This window comes from Equus quagga, chromosome 12 (assembly GCF_021613505.1).
Source record: "Equus quagga isolate Etosha38 chromosome 12, UCLA_HA_Equagga_1.0, whole genome shotgun sequence".
Classification (NCBI taxonomy): Eukaryota; Metazoa; Chordata; class Mammalia; order Perissodactyla; family Equidae; genus Equus; species Equus quagga.
The window spans coordinates 31,183,503-31,201,249 of record NC_060278.1 but is presented as its reverse complement, the minus strand read 5'-3'; the positions used below and the strand labels follow the sequence as shown (position 1 = coordinate 31,201,249).

General features: G+C 42.6%; 1 protein-coding gene across 3 annotated transcripts in view; it reads left to right on the top strand.

The window, feature by feature from the left end:
• The window catches only part of WDR37 (WD repeat domain 37), a 66,615-nt gene extending 55,297 nt beyond the window's left edge, over positions 1–11,318 (top strand). For all 3 annotated transcript variants that reach the window (XM_046678458.1, XM_046678456.1, XM_046678457.1), the window contains exons 12-14: positions 4,107–4,241; positions 4,722–4,836; positions 8,156–11,318. In XM_046678458.1, the coding sequence (XP_046534414.1) occupies positions 4,107–4,241; positions 4,722–4,836; positions 8,156–8,287 (382 nt within the window). In that variant the 3' untranslated portion in view covers positions 8,288–11,318. The remainder of the gene's footprint in view (positions 1–4,106; positions 4,242–4,721; positions 4,837–8,155) is intronic.
• Positions 11,319–17,747: the final 6,429 nt, after the last annotated feature.

The following is a 17,747-nucleotide window of genomic DNA, read 5'->3' as shown; positions in this document are numbered from 1 at the left end:
TAGGGCTTATCTGAACCATGTTACCTTCAAAGCTGATGTAAAAAGTTTTTCCTTTTGGGAGATTAAAAAAAATAAATGAAACCTTTGAAATTCCTTACTTCCCAGTTTTTGTACACAAATTCATCAAGTGGTGATATTGAGACTTTGGCTGTTGTGGAATTGATGAGCATGTACGAGGCATGGTCCCGGGCTCAGGTGGTAAGGGACTGGAAAGTGAGGTTATTAAAACCTGAGGGAGGTCATTCCTCACCTAATTTAAATGGAGTTCATTCCTTTTAGATGTCTTTAAAGTTATTGGTGTAATTACAGTTATTCAAAACTTAATTATAGTGACTGTTACATCATTTAATAAGAATGAAACAGTGACCAGATTTCACAAAAAGGAAGTCAGAGTCTTGACCCTCTGCAAGCATGAAGTTACTGTATAAATCTTAATTTGAACTTCTCTGCTCATTTTAGCTCAGGTTGTGTGGAACTGTCGTCTTTGAGTGATCTGTGGGAAAGATCCTTATTAATTCAGTTAATAAAATGCTAAGGAGGAGAATTTAACCAAGTTAACTAAAGTACTGTTTGGATACACTCTTAAAGCTACTTTTGGAACCCTTCTCTTTGGCCGATAATAAACCTGGTTATTGTAGTAGTTTTTCTGAAGCTTTGGTAAAAGTACTGTCAGCACATTTGAGCTGTTAGAATTATGCCATGTGCCCTAAAACTGCACCACGTTTCCTTAGAGCCAGGACTGTTGCTGCCTGCTCCACGAGAATGTGAGCGTCACAGAGCAATTTCACCCTCTCTGTTGCGTATTCTCTCACACAAAGCCGCACGTGCACATAGGGGGTGCTCAGTAAATTTTTGTTGAATGAACAGTTCTGTGGTTCAGTCCTGTCACTAATTTAGACTGTAAATCCCTCAGTTATTCCTGAAGAGAGAGGTTAGAGAGTAGTGTAACTAGGCAACAGTATTTATCCCTGCATATGAGGGTATGTAACCTCTTTTTTCCAGGGAACAGTTGAATTTTAAATCTTGGAAAAGCATCATGTGTGATACAAGGTTGACTTTTCCTTTGAGTGTTCTTTATCTTAGGGTCCACTTTTTGGGTAGTAGCCATCAAGGAATATTCAGAAACATCTTTCATTTGGAGATGATTTTTTTGTTTCTCATTTAGGTATCTGACATCTTAAAATACAGGCTGATGTGAGTTCTTTAAATTCTTTTTTTTTTTGTTTTTGAGGATTAGCCCTGAGCTAACATCTGCTGCCAACCCTCATCTTTTTGCTGAGGAAGACTAGCCCTGAGCTAACATCTGTGCCCATCTTCCCTCTACTTTATATGTGGGACTCCTACCACAGCATGGCATGCCAAGTGGTGCCGTGTCTGCACCCGGGATTCGAACCAGCGAACCCTGGGCTGCCAAAGCGGAACGTGGGCACTTAACTGCTGCGCTACCAGGCTGGCCCTGAGTTCTTTAAATTCTGAAAAGCTCATGATAGGAAAGGCAAGTGGAGGACTTGTTCTCCAGACCCTTGACTGTCAGTTTGTTTGGGCACCTGAAGACTGGTTCATCTGTTAGAAGTTCAGTTTTTAAAAATCAGTTTTGACAATGTTGGTTGGGAAGGAGTGCGGCGATCTGATCGCTTTGTACACAAAGGGCACAGTCACACAGGTGTTACGAGGCTTGTGCAGCGTTCTCTGTGCAGGCGTGTGAGTGAGTTCTGGTTTGGCTGGTGGGGAAGTCCTTTGGTCCGTTTGTCACGTCAGCATCAGTGGACCACAGAGGTGTTGAACTTGTGCTTTTCTTTGAACACTGCAGCCTCCCTGAGCAGTGCGTGGCCAGAGTGAGGAAGCCACGCTGATACCTTCCTGGAGACTTTCCAAAGGTGGACTCGTGTGTACCTGGAAAGATGAAAAGATGGAGCCTGTGTTCTTAGGAAAGGGATGCCCCCCTCTCCTGTCGTTTCTACTTCTGGAGGGCTTGCTCTTCCTGCCTGTTCTTCAGGTGTAAAAGTATTACTTTGCTTTGTAGGAAGCTGCATCTTGAAAATAGGAAATGGGAGCACTGCAGCCGGTTTCTGACGTGGAGCCAGAAAAGCACACGACTTCAGCATTTCATGGGCCAGCATTTTCCACATCATATATTTTTTTTCTTAGCCATGAAATTCCTGCAGATTGTCATGCAAAACAGTTTTGTGTCTCTGTGTGACTGGGTAGACAGCTGTTCGTCCTAATGAGGAGTGCTAGCATTACAGTCTTTCTGTTGATTGAGACCCACGGAGGGAGTGGAATGTTCGAGATCAGGCAGTGGTGTGCGACGAGAAGGTACCGCACTGTCAGCTGGAAGCACATGCTTGGCTGCTCTCGGCGACAAGATAAATGAGTTGGCTGGAGTTTGGCAGAGTCTGAGCTTTTCCAGTGAGCGGTTGTGCTGCACCCGCTTCCCCGTGGGACCCGAGTTGGAGGGCCCTTAGAGGGACTGCCTCTGCCAGCCCTTCCCTTTGACGCCCTACAATACCTGTCAGGATTGTGATTTATTAAAAACCTAATGTCTCTCAGCACTTCATTAACATAGGCTTAGACAGTCTTTTTTGGAGACTTCTTTTCATTAATTTAGCAGAATGTTAACTGAAATTTGGCTCCAGAAGAGGAGAGTCCACAGAGGAGTCACGGGTGCCATGATTCCACTCTCGGGGCTTTGCCCAGGGCCAAATTCCTCACGCCTTGTTATGGCTGCTGAGGCACCTCACCTCCAGTCAAGCTTGCATTGTTCTTCCTTCCTTTCTTTTTATTGATGTCATGATAGTTTGTCACATTGTGAAATTTTAGTTGTGCATTATTATTTGTCAGGCACCATATAAATGTGCCCCTTTACCCCTTATGGCCACCCCCCAACCCCCTTCCCCTCTGGTACCCACTAAACTGTTCCCTTCTTCCATGTGTTCTTTATTTTTTAAATAGGGAGTTCATTGGGTTGGCATTCCGGGTTTACCTTCATCTCCCCCTTCTCCCTGTGTCACACATGGCCTCGAGTAGGGTTCGATTTTCTCTAGGTCCCTCTTTGTGTCTCGTGGGACACTGTCTGGTTTAGCATACTGTCCTCCAGGTCCATCCATGTTGTCACAAATGGCAGGATTTCATTCTTTTTATGGCTGAAAAATATATTTTATTATATGTGTGTGTATATATATATGCACACATATATAGACAGCACATCTTTATTCATTCATCTGTTGACAGACACTTAGATTATTTCCATATCTTGGCTGTTTCAAATAATGCTGCGATGAACATGAGGGTACATGTGTATTTTCAGTTAGTGTTTTTGTTTTCTTTGGATAAATACCCAGAAGTGGGGTTGCAGGATGATATGGTAGTTCTATTTTTAATTTGTCGAGGAACCTCCATACTGTTTTCCATAGTGGCTACACCAATTTGCATTCCCACCAGCGATGCACACAGGGTCCCTTTTCTCCATATCCTGACCAATACTTGTTATTTGTTTTTTGTTTTTTGGTTTTTTTTTTGTTCTTTTTTGGATAATAGCCATCCTAATTGGTGGGAGGGTATGAGATGTGGTTTTGATTTGCATTTCCCTAATAATTAGTAATGTTGAACATCTTTTCATGGGTTTGTTGGCCATGGTCTATTCAAGTTCTTCCCCCCGCTTTTTAATTGTATTTTTGTTGTTGAGTTGTAGGAATAAGCTTTTCTCCAGTGTTAAGATAAAACTGATTGAAAGGTGCATTCAGGATGGATTTTTAAAAAATTCTCTGCTATCAGGCACGAATATATAGAAATTTTGGCAGGTTCTATCTGATTCATGCATTCTGGTAACTTCTCTTTGCTCCATTGCCTGGCGGAGGTAGAATAGGGTAGGATAGACTAATTTTCTAATCTACTGGGGGACTTAGGTGTGTTTGTCTCCACACTCATGGAGAGGTGCAAGCAGACCAGAAGACAGTTGTCAGTTCCCACGCCTCCAGCATCCTTTCCACTCACCTGGTCCGTCTCTGGCAACAAGATCGTGCGTTCATCATGCAGTGTGGAGAGGACTCATGTCCATATCCTAGAACTTGCTGATGAGGTTCTGACCCTGTGCCCTTTACTTGTAGCACCGTGACTTCTGCTGTGTTCACCGTCGGGGATAACGTCGTTTCGGGCAGTGATGACCGCACTGTGAAGGTCTGGGATTTAAAGAACATGAGATCCCCCATTGCCACAATTCGTACAGACTCTGCCATCAACAGGTGAAGAAAGCTGCTCCTTACATAAACATTCAGCATGATCTGGAAGGGTAGATTGTGATTTAATGTCTTGTTCATGTAAATTTAGTGGTTAATTGATATTGCCTTGGGAAAAGTGGTTTAGACGCCTGGGAAAATATTTTCTTACCGATCCTCTAATGCAAGTTCAGTATTCCGTAAATGCTGAAACTTAAGTATAAAATCAGGTTGGCGTAGTGAGCTTTGTAAGAATAAGAAGGAGCCATTTATGGCCAAACGGTGTAGGGCATCTGTTTTAGTTACCAGGTGAGACGTGTAAGTTATGTGTTAGTGACTTGGTCTCTGTATTCTAGTGTCATAGACAGATAATACCTATGGTTTGCTAATGTGGTTTGACATGAAATGTGAATAGTATGAAATATCCTACTGCATCATAGTCTATAAACTCAAAAATTCGTCTTTTTGCTGTTTTGTACATAACCTACTTTTCTCTCTACTTTGCAGGATCAATGTATGTGTTGGCCAAAAAATCATTGCCCTCCCACACGACAACCGACAAGTGAGATTGTTCGATATGTCGGGCGTGCGGCTAGCACGGCTACCCCGCAGCAGTCGACAGGTAACTGGCTGTTGACGTGTGTGTTCACAAAGAGCCTTAGGAAGAGCTTGGAATTCACTTCTCAGTCATCACTGTCTAATTGAAGTACAGTGTGAGCCACTTGTGTGTTTTAAGTTTTCTAATAGCCACTTTCAAAAAAGAGAAAAATTAATTTTAACAGTATATTTTATTTAACCATATATATCCGAAATAATATAATTGCAACATGTAATTGGTATAAAAATATTAGCAATTTAACGTTCTCATTTTGTTACTAAGTCTTTGGATGCTAGATTTTCATTGGAAATACTGGATCTGTATTTAGAGTTCATAGAATTTGAAGTTGAAAACGTTTCCCAATACCTGTACTGAGTATCAATTTTTAAGTTTAAACGTACGTGAAGCAAGTGGTCAGCGTCTCAGTTGCACTAGCACTTCTCAGGAGCTCGTTTGCATGGGTGCGGTGGCTGCCATATTGGGAAGCAAAGTCTGAGGTATTTGCAGTTGAACATGTCCAAGCTGGAATTTATCAAACGACAAGTATGTGAGGTAGCCACGTGACCGCCGTGGTCGTGGATTGTGGGAGCTCTTAAGGAAGGGACTGCCCTCCACCCACAACCAAAAGACACCTTTCCACAGCTGGTCACCAGACAACAAAAGGCCGTGTTAGATGTGCTTTCTCGTGAGTTAGGCATTGTTCCTCATTCAGCTCAGGTGATGCAGTGCAGGGGAGTTGGGTTGGTGTTTCTGTGGTGTTTGGACCGCCCGTCAGTTACCTGACACTTGATAAGATTGGGGCTCCATAGCACCAGCTCACACCTGCTGAATCAGATCTCTGAGGGGCTCCTGTGAACCTCCAGTGAGATGGGTTCCCTGGGTGAATCGAAGTCCAAGGGAGAGTCTCGGAGTACGCGATGTGCTCCAGACTTTGTGCTTAGTTGAGCCCCCACACTATCAATCTCTCCTTTGCCTCCTTGTGCTTTGTCTGGGTGTCACCGTGACACCTGTGCCAGGGATAGGCCGGTCTGTCCTTTCTAGAGGAGCCCGTCCCCGACCCTTCAGGAGTGAGTGTACTCCTCCAGTGTTCTCTGCCCCTGCTGCCTGGTGGCAGCTGCTCTGCTGGCCCTGGTGTAGGCGTCCATCTCATCTCATCTGCAAAGCCTCATGGCGCAGGTCATGAGCCATGGGCTGGCTCTGCGGGAGATGGGGCTTCAGGAACTGCAGGCCCAGGGTGGTGTCGGAGGTAGATTGTAGCGGGGATTTGCTGCCAGCATAGCAACACCAGCTTTCTGAAAGCGCCTGTCCTCAGGGCAAGGCTGTGTCCTCCCTCTCCTGGCTCACATGTGTGCTGTTGGAAGTCGCTGAGCTTTTTATTCTCGTTCATACCATAGGAAAACTACTTGTGAAACTAGAGTAGCTAAGAAAAGCTCCACAGCCCCCCCACAAAGCTGTGACGGTGTGTCCAGGGGATGTTTTCGTTTGGTAACTGCCGAGTTTCCCTCATGCGTCAGCTGAGCCACATCTTCTCTCTTCCGTTGTGCCTGCTTGTGTCAGGCAGAGTTGCTGGGCAGCGTGTAAAGTGTGCATTTTGAAACAAGTGAACAAGTGTATATGACTTCATTACTTTGAGGATATTTTCCCTCAAGAAAATAGGGAGTTGTAAGCAGTTCTTGGTGGCACTAATTCCATGGAGACAGTTTTTTTTTAAATTAATCTACAAACGTTCAGGCTTGTTGGAATTGTAGAATTTTGTACTTGGATTTATTCCCTCCTAAAGTGGTACATGAAATAAATTTATTTTTAAGATCAGTGAATAACATTTCACTTAATTCTGAACTTGTAATATATCCTCAGATAGATAAATATGGTTTTCAGTGTCACAGAAGCGCAGCTAGAAATCCCTTTGTATTGTCCTAGCTTCTTTCAACTTCTTTCCCAGATTTTGAAAAGAGAAAACCACACTTATTTTTAAACTTAGTAGCTGGAGGAAAGGGTTTTACTTTGGGGAAAGTGTCAGTGACGTTTTCCGGAAGTGTTGGAGTGAGGCGAGCTCTGACTTGTGTGAAGAGGACTGGCAGGGAGCGGGGTTCTTGGTGTGGCATGTTTGTGAGATGTGGGTTTACAGAAAGTACGGGCTCTGTCTCGTAGGAGTGCAGAGGTTCCCCATGTGCATGTTGTGACTGCGGGAGGGCAGTCGATATGTTCACCAGCCTCTCTCCGGTGGGTGCCCCAGGGCACCACGTCCTTTGTGCTCCAGGGGAATCTCCATGAGGTGAAGGCCCATGCAGGCCTGGAGTTGGCTTCCGGCTCCCTCACCATTTGGCTCCTGGTTCTGACCCACCTTCTGGGTGCCGTGTGGTCTTTCCCTGTCTCAGTGTGCATCAGCTTTAGCTCTTGTATGAGTCTGGATTTCGCTGGCGTTTTGTGGCTGTGTTGTTCGTTCTTTTTCTTAGGTTCTTCACAAAGAAGTGATAAAGATAGCTCGTGTAGCCTTGGTTGTGGGCTTCCATCGACATGCTCGTGAGCGGCCTGTCCTGTTGTCTTGGGCGTGCGGGCAGCACTTTTCATGGGAGGGTTTGCACAGAGCACATTGGGTGTTTCTTCGACTTACTGAATTCCTGTCAGGTCTTAGTCCTGCTCCTCGTGCTTTCCTATGTGATGCTACAGTGAAAGCGTGTTAGAGCTCTCATGTTGATTTAGAACATAAGAATGTGTCCTAAGGAGTTGCTTACATCTCTGCACGGCTACGCCAAATAGATCACACGAGAAACTTTGCAAATATTTTTGCAATACTTTTTTCCAACATTCTGAGATTTGATTGAAAGCCGTGAAGGTGGCCGAGATCTACTTGAAAGGCCATTTATTTTATCCTCCTTTTTTTGTCACCAAATGTATTTTTCTGTCTCCTTTATTACTTGAACCTATTTGTTAAAATGATATTCAAGGTCTTTGAGTGAATTTCATTTAATTTATTCTCCATTATCATCTAGCCTCATTTGTTCATTAAGAAATTTCAAGTTGGTTACTTATTATTTCTGTCTTACTGTAAGCTTGGTCATTTTCTAAACAGAGACTCATACAGTCCTTTTGGTGGGATCTCCCTGAGTTCCTTGTGTGGTCTGACCTTGCTCACTTCATCCTGGCCTTTCCACCCCCAGCACATCCCTGAAAGCCCTTTGCCGTGCTTAGTATTTTGGGCTCACTTTGACTAATACTGTGTGTTAAATTTTTTTTTCAATTGAGTCCCTGTGAGTGATGTAGTTGTTAATTTGGCTGAGGTTTTGTAGCTCTCATGCTTCAGGAATAATACACTAATTCTGGTTTGTGTGATTGGTAATAGGGCCACAGAAGAATGGTGTGCTGCTCAGCATGGAGCGAGGACCACCCCGTGTGCAACCTGTTCACGTGTGGGTTTGACAGGCAAGCCATTGGCTGGAACATAAACATCCCTGCGCTGTTACAAGAGAAGTAACGTCGCCGGCGCTCCTAGGTCTTGTAGTTTGCCATGGACCTGTGACTGGTGCAGGCTTTTCTCATATTGATCAGCCATTTTTGTGAGACTTGGACCCTGAAAAGGGTGATTTGTATATGTTCTTTTCACATTGTACCCAGCTTGCATGAAATGTAAAGAAAAATGTGTGGTCGTGTTTTTATTGTTGTCCTGTGTGTGTTGGCATCCTCTGGTCAGTAGAAATGCAGCCCCTCCCTGGAGCACGTCACGTGTTATGTTTACTGGCATTTGACAGATGACAGAGGGCATTACATTCGTGTGAGTTAAATGTGAACCTGTGTACTTACTGTGAGGTGTAAGTAGTCTGTTGGTTTCTGGAGTAATTATACATGTCTACCTTGGCCTGGGAAGACTGCAGAGCTGCATTTGCATTGGCTCCTGAAGGTAGGAGTGGTCAAAGATGTCATGTTTACTTCCACATGAAGTTTTGGGACATGCTATCTTGTAATTCAACTTCAACTCTATGTTCTGTTACAGTTCCGTAAGATTAACCTGGATTTCAGAAATTAAAAAAAATAGCATGGAATGTTGAGTTTGCAACATTCAGAGAGTTTCTTTTGAAAAGAAAAAGTTTCTGCTCTTTTTATAGAAAATCATTTCAATCTCCTGAGGTCTCATACTAGCAAATTCTAAAAAATATAATTATTCTAATCACTGATTTAAGATATTAAGCAAAATTTAAAGCACTTTAGTTTAGAGCTATAGTTATAAACAGTTTTTAGAAGTTTCAAATGATTTATCCATTGAATGTGACTCGACCTTTTTAAGAAAGCCCTGCTACCTGAAAACAAATCCTTATGTATTTTCTACACCTTTGGTTTGTATATTTCTAAATGGGTTCACTTCCTAGGTGGTATTTGAGAGCCAACAATGCAAGTAAATGAGTACTACCTCAGAAATGTACTTGGAAAACTTGGGAGTGGGAGTCTCACTCTTGCCTAGTGAAAGCACTTTGACTTAACAGCTGGAACACAGAATTCAATTCAGAAGGCAGGAAAGACAGTCACAGCAGATGTGTCCTGAAGGTGAAAGGCTCTTCCATGAGCTTTTCAAGACCTATTGTCTCAGTAGCGGGACACCTCTCACTGTCTGAGTGGGCCATCACTCCCGCCTTCCTAGGAGCCACTGTTTTCTGGTGTTTGTGAGTTCATGCTTCTTGTTGAGTTAGGGTTTTGATAAAAGCATCTCAGTGCTCTGTGCCTCGTAGTTTTACTCTTTAAATGTGTCTGCTTGGAGACTGGCTTCTTGGAGAGAGGCACGAGAAGCTAACGTTGAAAAGCATCATGGGCGACCCCCGTTCTGTGTTTCCTGTTCTGGGGTGACACGGGAGCTGGAGCTGGCAGCTGGTGGAGTGTCATTCAGTGAGAGGTGGTATAAGCAGAGTGTCAGGCCCTCCTTCGCTGGGGCGTCCCTAGTGGATGTGACTCCTTAGCAGCTCCTTTTGCTCAGGTCCTGCAGTAGCTGATCTTAGGAACTCCACCCCGAATTGTTCAGAATGATTCTGAAACGCTTTCCACAGCCTGGAAGGGAAGACGGGACCAGGAGAAACCAGTAATGACATAGTGCACTATTGAGGTTGCTAGCTAAGGGACAAACAACAGATGTTTTAGAGGAACTTTATTTTCAAAACTCAAGAATTTGTTGTATTTTTAAAGTCTGACAGTCCTGCGACCACACTGTTTGAGAACGAAGTCAGGCCTGTCACTGAGGCGGGTTAGGACGTCAGGTGGCAGGCCCTGCTCTCCTGAGTGTTCTCAGGGCAGTTGTTGGTGGCCACGTCTCCTTTACTGCCCCACACCCTGAAGGCGTGAGCACAGACGACTTGGAGTGATAAGCTGCACGGCCACAGGCTTGGGTTCCTTTTGTGATGTGATTTGAATGTCTGGGTGTCTTAGAATCATTGTTAGGAACATTGAAAAACGTATACAGATAGCTAAGTCAAACTTAAGAACCAGATCTCTGCCAGATTAAAAAAATTTGAAGCTTTTAGGTCTATGTTTGTGATGGCCTTTTAGTTCTGTGCAGACTAGCGCCCTTCATGGCCAGCAGCTGCTCTCCTTTTCTCGCTAAGTGGAGGGGCCACCCTCCTCACTCATCTGCACCAGGACGGAAGGCTGCGTGGTGCTCCAATAGCTTCTCAGGAGCAGGACATGCTACAGCTGACTACCGTGTCCTCTGACGTGATTCCATCCAGCTGCTGCTGTGGCCATGGTGGTGGTGTTTTCAGGAGTCATGAAGGAGATGGGGATAGTGAGTGTGTGCGTGTGCATGGATGTGTGTGCCTGCGTGAATGTGCATCTGTGCGCATGTGTGACTGACATTGTCACGTTATCAGCCACATGTCATCTCATCTGAAATAGTATTTGGAGATGGGAGTGGTTTTGTCCTATATGCTGACATGTCCAGAATTTCATTTGATAATGGAAGGAAAATGGGTGGTTACTGAAAAACATGTATTGATGGAGAATTTCATAGACGACAACACTGAGTTGGACAAGGCAACACTCTTTTTCTCAGCGACTGCACATCAGTTTCTGTAGAGTCAAAAATTCTGTACATATTTTGGAATCTGAAGAATCTTATGTAAATGATTTGTTGCTTAAATCTGTGAAAAACAAGTTTCTTTGGGGGGAAAATATGCATTTATAAGTGTTGTGTAGAAGCAAGTGTTTTTATTGTGTTGATGTAATTGTTTTTAAGTGTTCAATGTCTTCATTGCAATATGAAATTCATTAAAAATCCATGTTCCGTAATTACTATTGTAAAAGTTTTATGTTATTAGGAGTCTCTTTTTTATTGTTTTATTTTGTTTTTTTTGTTTTGCTTTGTGAAACATTGTTAATGGCCGCTAAACATCACAATGATGTAGAAACTGAACAAATTAATTATAGCATTGCCCACCTGAAAAATTTGTTTTAGACTTAAAAGATCAATTGTGTTGTATTTTCTGTCTGTCATGCTAAAATTAAATGATACATAATTATGCTTCTCCATTCCTGAATCACCAGCTGAAGAATTTCTGAAGGGCATTAACAATTTGACATAATACAGGCATTTGTCAGAGTTCCTCAGAGTTTCATAAGACACTTATTCTGTTCTTATTATAGTTAAGCTTGTTTGAAACGTAAAAAAAATTGCAGTTACAGAAAGTAAGGCTCTATTTTCTATGGGAGGATGCAAACCAGGGTTGGTGGTAGCTGCTTATTTCCTGTGTGTTCTTACACACATGCACGGAGTGTGGTGGTGGATGTGGGCACATCGGGGATCAAAGCTCCACCTGGGAGTCCCTTGCCTGCGCGGTCACAGCCTGCATTGCACAGGCACTGGGGCCACATTCAGTCCCCAGAGGGTAGGAAGTCTTCACTGGTTACTTGACTTCCTTTCCTGACTCCTCGAAAACATGATATTGTTGTGCAAATTTCATAATTAATCCTCAGTTAAGTTTAAAAGTTCACAAATTGGTATAAAGAATCAAGCAGGCAAGACTTGTTTGCTATGATTTCATCAAAATGCTGCTGAGACGTGTCTCCCATATTACTATCCATAGGTTTTCTGTTTTCCGTTAATAAGAGGTTAAAGAAATTATTCCAAAAATTGGGAACACCTCAGTTGCTATGTGCAACACAGTATATAGTCCATAGTATGGTGGGAAGAAGCTGAAAATGAAATCGGGTAAGTGTTGTATAGTTTCAAATTAACTTTATTAAAACAGCTTTTTTATTTTTTTAGATTGGCACCTGAGCTAACATCTGTTACCAATCTTCTTTTTTCTTCTCTCCAAAGCCCCCCAGTACATAGTTGTGTATTCTAGCTGTAGGTCCTTCTAGTTGTGGCATGTGGGTCGCTGCCTCAGTGTGGCCTGATGAGCGGTGCCATGTCCACACCCAGGATCTGAACAACGAAACCCTGGGCTGTGGAAGCGGAGTGCACGAACTTAACCTCTAGGCCCTGGGGCCGGCCCCTTGTTAAAACTCTTTACACAGCCTTTGGTCAAAATGAAAGTAGAGTAAGCAGCTTTTTGGAGCTTTGAGAGCGCTGCTCGACAGGTGGTGCCCGTTGATGGTTATGGGCTGTGGTAGAGTAATGGGGAGCTGCTTCAGACAGTTTGGTGGAGGAGGCATCTGTAAAGAGAGGAGATCTAATCCGAAGGCTGAAGGTTGCTGAAGGCGTCAGGAAATGGCGACAAGAGAAGTGAGGGGAACGCCACGCACACAGCGTGACTGAGCGTAGTGGGAGGGGAGCGTGCCAGGGCGAGGAATGTTTCACTAGCGGGTTTTCTCCATGTGCACCGGCTGCCTTGGGACCAACCGAGGGGCCCGGAGTCTTCCAGGGGGAAGACGGCTGCAGGGAGGTTCCAGGGCAGCAGGGTGGAGAACGTGTGGCTGAGGTCTGACTTGGAAGTTGAACAGGTGGTTCTTACTGGGAGAAAGGCTCTTCACTCCGAAGTTCAGGATGCACTTATGGAAAATGCTGTTACTGCGAGCGTGGAGCTGTGACTGCAGGCTTAGTTACCCAAAGGATGTTTCAAGCACAACCTAAACTGCTGAGAAGGACTTTTCCCTGAAAAAAAAAAAGGTAACTGGATGTGTTAGGAAATTTCAGTCACAATTTAGAGTTATTAGGTTTCAGTACCTGAATTCGTCTGTTCCCTGTATTGCTGGGCATTTAGTCACCACCACTGAGCACTTCTTCTCACACTCTGAGCGCAGTGTCCACCCCTTGCCCGTGTGGGTTCTGTGTGAGGGGTCATTTAGGCTCCACCTACCCACACTGGGCTGTCAGGATCTTCCCTTGAGAATTGTGTGCTCAGCAAAACTTTCTTTCAGAAATGAGTGTGAAATAAACATAGCTTGGTATAAACAAAAATGGTTTTCACCAGTGTACCTTCCCTAATGGAACTTCTTGAGGAGATACTGTAAGAAGAAAAAGTCACGAAGAAGGGTTTCAATCCCCTAGCCAACGTGCCAGCAGACATCCCTGTAAAATTATGTCTGATTGTAGTTAGTGGTTTAAATTCTATTTTTGTTTGGCTAGGGGATTGAAATATGATTAACTTTAGTCTTTAAGTTATTAAATATATATAGTAAAATTTTGAGGGTAACCACATACACACAAAAACACCTTGGAAAGATAAACGATTAAAAGTGGTTACTGTAAGGGGTTTGGGAAATGTGGTAAATAAGAACTGGGCAGAAGTGACTTTTTGGTGTATTTCTTTCTATAGTTTTTAAATTTGAGAACCATTGAAATAGATCACCCAGTATCTGAAAAGTTCTCATTTTATGCTGGCAATAAAAACACACAAGGTAGTTAGTGAGGAAAATATGACAAAAATAAAAAGAGGCTTGAAATCATCCATGGAAATACTTTAAACTTTAACAAAGACATTAAGAAAGACAAAATGAGAGACCATTATGTTCATTAAAAGGAATAGTAAATATTGTAAAAATGTCAGTTCTCCCCATATTGGCAAGTAGATTCAATGCAGTTCTAATCCAAATCACCCTAGAATTTTTTGAGAAACTTGAGAATCTGGTTCCTAAGTTTATTTGGAAGGGCACAGGCCAGAGTTAACAAGATGCCCAAGAAGAGAAAAGAGGAGAAAAAGGAGAGAGAGATTCACCTTAAGCCTGGCAGGGCTGTAGTAAATCAAGGGTGGTACAGGGATGGACACATTGATCAGTGGGGCACATTCATACACGTGTGAAAACTTGAAATATTTCAGCTCATATAATCATAGACCAGTGGGGAGAAAGTGGCCTATTAGTGGTTCTAGGACTACTGCTTATCCATATGGAAGAAAATGAATTTGAATCCCTACCTCACACCAAAAGAAAATCAATTCCAGCTTTGAATGTTACAGGAAAAACAGTAACATTTTTAAAAAAGAATATTTTTATGGCTTTGGGTTTATTAAACAACTATCCAAAAATGCGTTAACCATCTTAGAAAAGATGGATACATTCAACCGTATTAAAATTAAAGGATGTGCATCATAGAATCCCGTAGAAAGGGTGAAGTGATGAACCACAAGTTGAAGTTGCAACATGTGTAACCCACAAAGGGTTACTATCCAGGAGAGTAGAGAAAACAACATTCTACATGTCTGTGGGAGAATTGGGGATTGGGCAGCAGATGTGAAAAGGTATGTCACAAAAGAGAAAACTTGAGTAGCCAATAATTAAGTAAATATAGAAATCAAGAAGATGAAAATTAAGGCCAAAATGAAATGGCATTTTGCAACCATTAGACTGGGAAAAAGTCTGTCAGGCATATAAGCTGTTGGAACTTTTACAAACACTTAGTTTGAATGTAAAATAATACAGCAAATTGGAAATCTTGTAGGTCTGGGTGTGTGCATACCCTCCACTCCAGCGATTACTAGGCATATATTTAGAACATAGTTTGTTAAAGTGTGATTCTGGAGACCTGATGTGTCTGTTAAAATGAAGACGCCTGAGTCCAACCTTGGAGCTGCTAACTCGGAATCTCTCAGGATAGGACGCAAGAATCAGCATTCAACAAGCTCCCACGTGTGATTGTGCTGTCCTGTGTGAGAGCCACTGTCCTGAAGAACTTTTAGCACATGTGTGCCTGGGGATATGTGCAAGGTCACAGCACCAAACCAGAAACAACCCAACCGCACATCGACCGGGACTAGTAAATAAATCGTAGTCTGTGCTTATATAATTATGGGCACATATTTTGGGACATGGGAATGAAAACCCCACATTCAGCATGATGTTCTCTGGGCCAGGAGTGGTGAGTGGAGTGAGAGGCAGAGGGTGGGGTCAATGAAAGCCTAGAATTGGCAATGTCCAGATCCCAATTTGGATGGTGGATGAAGTCTGTGTTCTTATTTTCATACTTCATAACTTAAATACATTTACCAATACTCCTTTAGTGTATCCAACATTATATAATTAAAAGAGTCCTAGAAAAAATTCTAAAGAGAAAGTTCATGCTTTTCCTAAGGTGGATAAAGTGAATGCTGGTAACATGGGGGCATTTATAGTAATACTTTTGATTGTATCAGTTTCAAGCTTATCATTGCATAACCATATTTTATTCATTTCAGATATTTTTTCCACTTATAAACATGTCATTTTATTATTCTAAAAATGTTCAATTTTCAGTCAGTGTGTACACTCCATAGAAAGAAACTCAAAGCCAATTTTGTTCCAAGATAATGTTCTTGAAAAAAAGTCACTAAGGAAACTATAAAAAGACTGTGTTTCCCTGTGTCAAAATTGGGTTGTTTTCAAATACATTTTGGAGATCGTAGCTTTAAAATGGGAAATGTAATAAGGATTTCACTTACCAGGTGTGATCATAAAACAATAAAAGTTGTTTTCTTACGTTGCTCATAAACTGGGACTGAAGATAATTTCAAATCCAGGAGCCAGTCCAAAAATTATGTTGAGCAGTGGCCACGTACGAGAAAAAGAGTTTTCATTCTCTCAGTCTGTGTTTTGGAGAAAACAGCATTTATTTGGCTAGGTGGATAATTTCTGGGGTATTTGCTGAAAGTGTTTTCTACAATGTGTATGCATTACAGATGTCTTCTAGCTCTGGATTGATTCTCAATAAATAGTTTAAAAATATCCTACTGGTAAACTTCATTCTTTTTTTCATTGATAAAATTAATTATATATATTCTATCACCAATTCTTCTCTAGTGTTATATGAAGCTCATTTTATTTTTTTCTCTTTTTAAAAACAGCTTTATTGTGATAAAATTGACATAAAATATACTGAACATATATAAAGTGTAAAATTTGGTAAGTTTTGACATATTCACCCATGAAATTATCACCACAATCAAGATAATGCAATTATCACCCAAAAAAGTTTACTCATGCCTCTTCGCATTCCCTTTCTGCGCCCCTCCACACCGTGCATCCTCAGTAACCGCTGGTCTCCTTTCTGTCACTAGAGATTAATTTGCATTTTCTAGAATTTTATATAGATGCAATTATACAGTATGTACTTATTTTTGTCTTCTTTCACTCAGGAAAATTGTCGAGATTAATTCATGTTTTTTGCATGTATCAACAACTCATTTTTTTATTGCTGAGCAGTATTTCATTGTATGGATATATCACATTTGTCCTTTTCCCTGTTGATGGGGATTTAGATTGTTTCCAGTTTTTGGCTATTACGAAGAAAGCTGGTATGAACATTTGTGTATAAGTCTTTGTATCCACATACTTTTGTTTCTCTTGGGTACATACGCAGGAGTAGAATGGCTGGACCATATGGTTGGAATATTTTTCACTTTTTGAGAGTCTGCCATGGAGTTTTCCAAAGTGGTTGTACTGGAGACTTCTCGTTTCTGCTCTGACTTGTAAAGAGCTTAGAAGTTGTTTCTCCTTCCCTCATAACTTGAAAAAAGATGAACCAATTGAAATCAATGACTTTTCTTAGATCTGTTAGAGGATTGAGGTCAGAGGGCAAACTGCTGCCCTGAGAGCTGGACACAGACGGGTGGAGCCAGAGAAACAGCTCATGAGAGACAGAAGCTGCTGGGCCGGGGATCGTGGGGCGCTTAGATGGAAACTTGATGAACTTCTGGAGGCCGAGTGTGGGTGTGCTTGAGAGTAAAACCCATTGAGGCACAGGCTGAGGGGCCGCCACACTTCCGTAGCTTGTGTTTCCTAGAGCACCGAATTCCCATCATGAAGACCAGAGGAAAATCCCCTCATGTTTGTTCTGGGGGAGGGGAAGAGTAGCCATTCCGAATTAAGCCCACAGCTGTCTCCACCACAGACACCTCCTCACCAAGGGAAAAGCTTCACCAGAGCCGTCTCTGACGTGGGGAAGGGCAGGGACGCAGCCCCAGCTCCTTGAGCCTTCCTGTCTCACTAAAGGGGAAAAATGACTGGGAGGCACTTGTGGAGGTTCCAGCCCAAGGGCCCAGGCTCACAGAAGGACTGAGACCTAATCACAGGACTGCAGGACACTTCCTGTCCCCTCACCGGACCACCACATCGACAGGCTCCTGAAATATACAATAGACTCAGACATGGCAGAGATGTTGGGGTTATCACGCCAGGATTGTAAACCAACTATGATTAACATGGTAAGCACTCTAATGGAAAAAGTGCATAATACGCAAGAGCCGATGGGTAATGTAAGCAGAGAGATGGAAACGCTAAGAAAAAAATACTAGAAATACAAAACACCATAACAGAAATGAAGGATCCCTTTGATGAGCCTTTTAGCAGAGTGGACATGGCCAAGGAACAAATCCCTCAAGACAGCTTCAAGGTAAGTCAACAGATACTTCTCAAACTGAGGAGCGAACAGCAAAAAGGATGAAAAAAGCAGAACAGAATATTTGAGTGTTCTGGGATGATTACAAAAAGGTGTAACACACATGGGAACAGTAGGTGAAGAGAGAATGGAGCAGGAAAGAGAT